General features: G+C 31.1%; 1 protein-coding gene across 1 annotated transcript; it reads left to right on the plus strand.

Annotated features, from left to right (window-relative positions):
- Positions 1–391: 391 nt before the first annotated feature.
- LOC109591222 (Down syndrome cell adhesion molecule homolog) lies at positions 392–2,658 on the plus strand (the record flags this gene model as incomplete). Its single annotated transcript, XM_020006996.1, has 5 exons — positions 392–739; positions 788–1,120; positions 1,547–1,885; positions 1,936–2,277; positions 2,335–2,658. Coding segments are annotated over 5 exons (1,686 nt in total), but the record flags the coding sequence as incomplete, so codon positions are not given.
- Positions 2,659–2,718: the final 60 nt, after the last annotated feature.

Here is a 2,718-nt window from a genome sequence, read left to right on the forward strand (position 1 = left end):
TATACACTTAATACCAGTGTACACTACCCACAAACTTCAAAACCATCAAAACCTCAAAACCCATACCCTCAATACCAGTGTACGGTACTCACCATAGTAAAATTCATATTTGAGGAACCTATATTAAATGAAATATTTATCTTGCAAATGTTAAAGGCAACCTTCCTATAGGCTTTCTAGTTTTTTAAAGAATCAATTTTTTAATAACTGCAATAATTTTAATGATTTTTGGGACACCCAGATCTAATATGCCCTTAAAACTTGCTCTGCATGTTCAAAACCTTGCAAACCAACAAAACTTGGTTTTCACTATTTTATTTCAACTTTTTCTTCCCTATAACTTGCCATGTCTAATATTTTTATATTTATGTATCATATCTTTTGTTTGTAGTACCAAATGAAATTAACTCAACAGCTTCTATTATTCCTCTCAATGTATACTATGAAGTTGATAGTAATATCACTCTTAGCTGCTCAATTAGTTACCACAAACCATCATACATTGATATGGACACAGTTGTCAACATTAGTTGGATCAATAATGAAGATGATATTCTTAACAGTAGTACTATAGATATAGAAGATTACACTGAACATAATTTCCAGTATCATCTAACTAATTTTAGCTTATCAAATGCTGGGCAATACAAGTGTAGTAATACTCATCACACTCAACAAGAATATAAATTTATTCAAAGCAGTGAGAGTCAATACAAATACACTAACATTACTGCTATTAGTAAGTAATTTTTATTGTGAGATAATTAATATTTATTTGTTACTTTAGTTCCAATCGATAATACAGCACTGGAGTTTAAACCTACAGAACCCTATTATGAAGTTGGTAGTGATGTCATTCTCTCTTGTAAAGTCACTGAGCCTAACTCACCACTGGTTAATGTTGATACTACTGTTAATATTAAATGGAGTTGTAATAGAAATCTTTCCCAGCAATATTCTATTTATCCATACAATAAATACTTCAATCATACTCTCACTAATATAAAGCTATCTGATGCTGGAGAATACAATTGTACATATTATCTCAATAGTACCACTGATAATCCTTATATTATACCAAGTGATGCCAGGACAGGAGTCACTAATGTAACAATTAAAAGTGAGTTTTATGTTTGGGTTATTTCAATTGATTTTTTTTAGTTCCAAAAAGTAATGATCCATCAATTACTCCATTAAATTCATATTACAATGTTGGTCACAATATAAATCTTGCATGCTCTGTCCCTATTTTTAACTATTCTTTACTTGACATTGACATTAAAGTGAATATACAATGGCTTAATTCCACTAATCACATTCTACACTCATATACTGGTATCAATAATAATACTGAACACACTATCAGCTACACTATTAATAATGTGTCATTATCTGATGCTGGACAATATACTTGTCATGCAGTACAATATATCAAGTACTAATCATTCATTTGTCCTACCCAGTGAAAATATGACAGCTTCAACTAATGTTTTTATTAAAAGTAAAATCATTTTTTGTTGTTAGTTGTACATTTTGTTTCTTTTAGTTCCTAATGACAAGGTTCCAGTAATTAATCTCATTCCTCATCAGTCTGTGTATGATGCTGGCAGTGACATTACCCTCTCATGTTCAGTCACTTATCCATACTCTTCCTTCATTGATGTCGATACTAATTTGACTCTACAATGGTTCAATTCATCTAATCACACTCTTAACTTCAGTACCATTATCAATGATAATAATGAACACACTCTTACCTACACTATAAGTAATGCAAGACTATCTGATGCTGGACTGTATGCTTGTTCCTTCTTCATTAATACTAGTGTTTCTCATATAGTTACAAGTAATGCTACCAGAAATTTTACCATCATTAATATAAAAAGTAAGAAGCAGGTGCAATTTTTTTCTCTATTTTTTATGTCTAACCTACAGTGCCAAATGTCATCACTCCATATATACTGGTCCATCCCTCCAAATCCTACTATAATGTTAATGATAACATTACTCTCTCTTGCATTATCAGTTATCCTACTAATCACCTTATTGATGTTAATACTACTGTGACCATACAGTGGCACCATTATGGTCTGGATAGACTAAATTCATATACTGAAGTCAATGATAAAGCCCAACACTCTTTTAGTTACACTATTGGTAATGCAAGACTATCTGATGCTGGACAGTACACTTGTTCCTTCTTTGTTAATGCAACAAATAATAATGATGTCATACGCAGTAAAATAAATTATAATTTCACAAGTATTACAGTTAAAAGTAAGTAGTTTTGTAACATTTTTAATATTCAATAATACTATTTTGCATCTATTTTAGTTCCTAATGGTAAAAATCCCTCAGTTAATCAGTTAAAGCCTTACTATAGTGTTGGTGACAGCATTACTCTAACTTGTACTGCCACTTATCCTTCTCATATTACTACTAATCTGAACATACAATGGCTCAATTCCTCTAATCACACTCTACACTCATATACTGGTATCAATAATAATACTGAACACACTATCAGCTACACTATCAATAATGTGTCATTATCTGATGCTGGACAATATACTTGCCAGTACAGTATATCAAGTACTAATCATTCATTTGTCCTACCCAGTGACAACATTAGAACTTCAGTCAATGTTACTGTTAATGGTAAGTCATTTTTTGATTGTTCAAAAACTATTTCTCTTGCCTATAGGTACAATTAAATCA

This window comes from Amphimedon queenslandica, unplaced genomic scaffold, assembly GCF_000090795.2.
Source record: "Amphimedon queenslandica unplaced genomic scaffold, v1.1 AMPQUscaffold_8676_Cont19383, whole genome shotgun sequence".
Classification (NCBI taxonomy): domain Eukaryota; kingdom Metazoa; phylum Porifera; class Demospongiae; order Haplosclerida; family Niphatidae; genus Amphimedon; species Amphimedon queenslandica.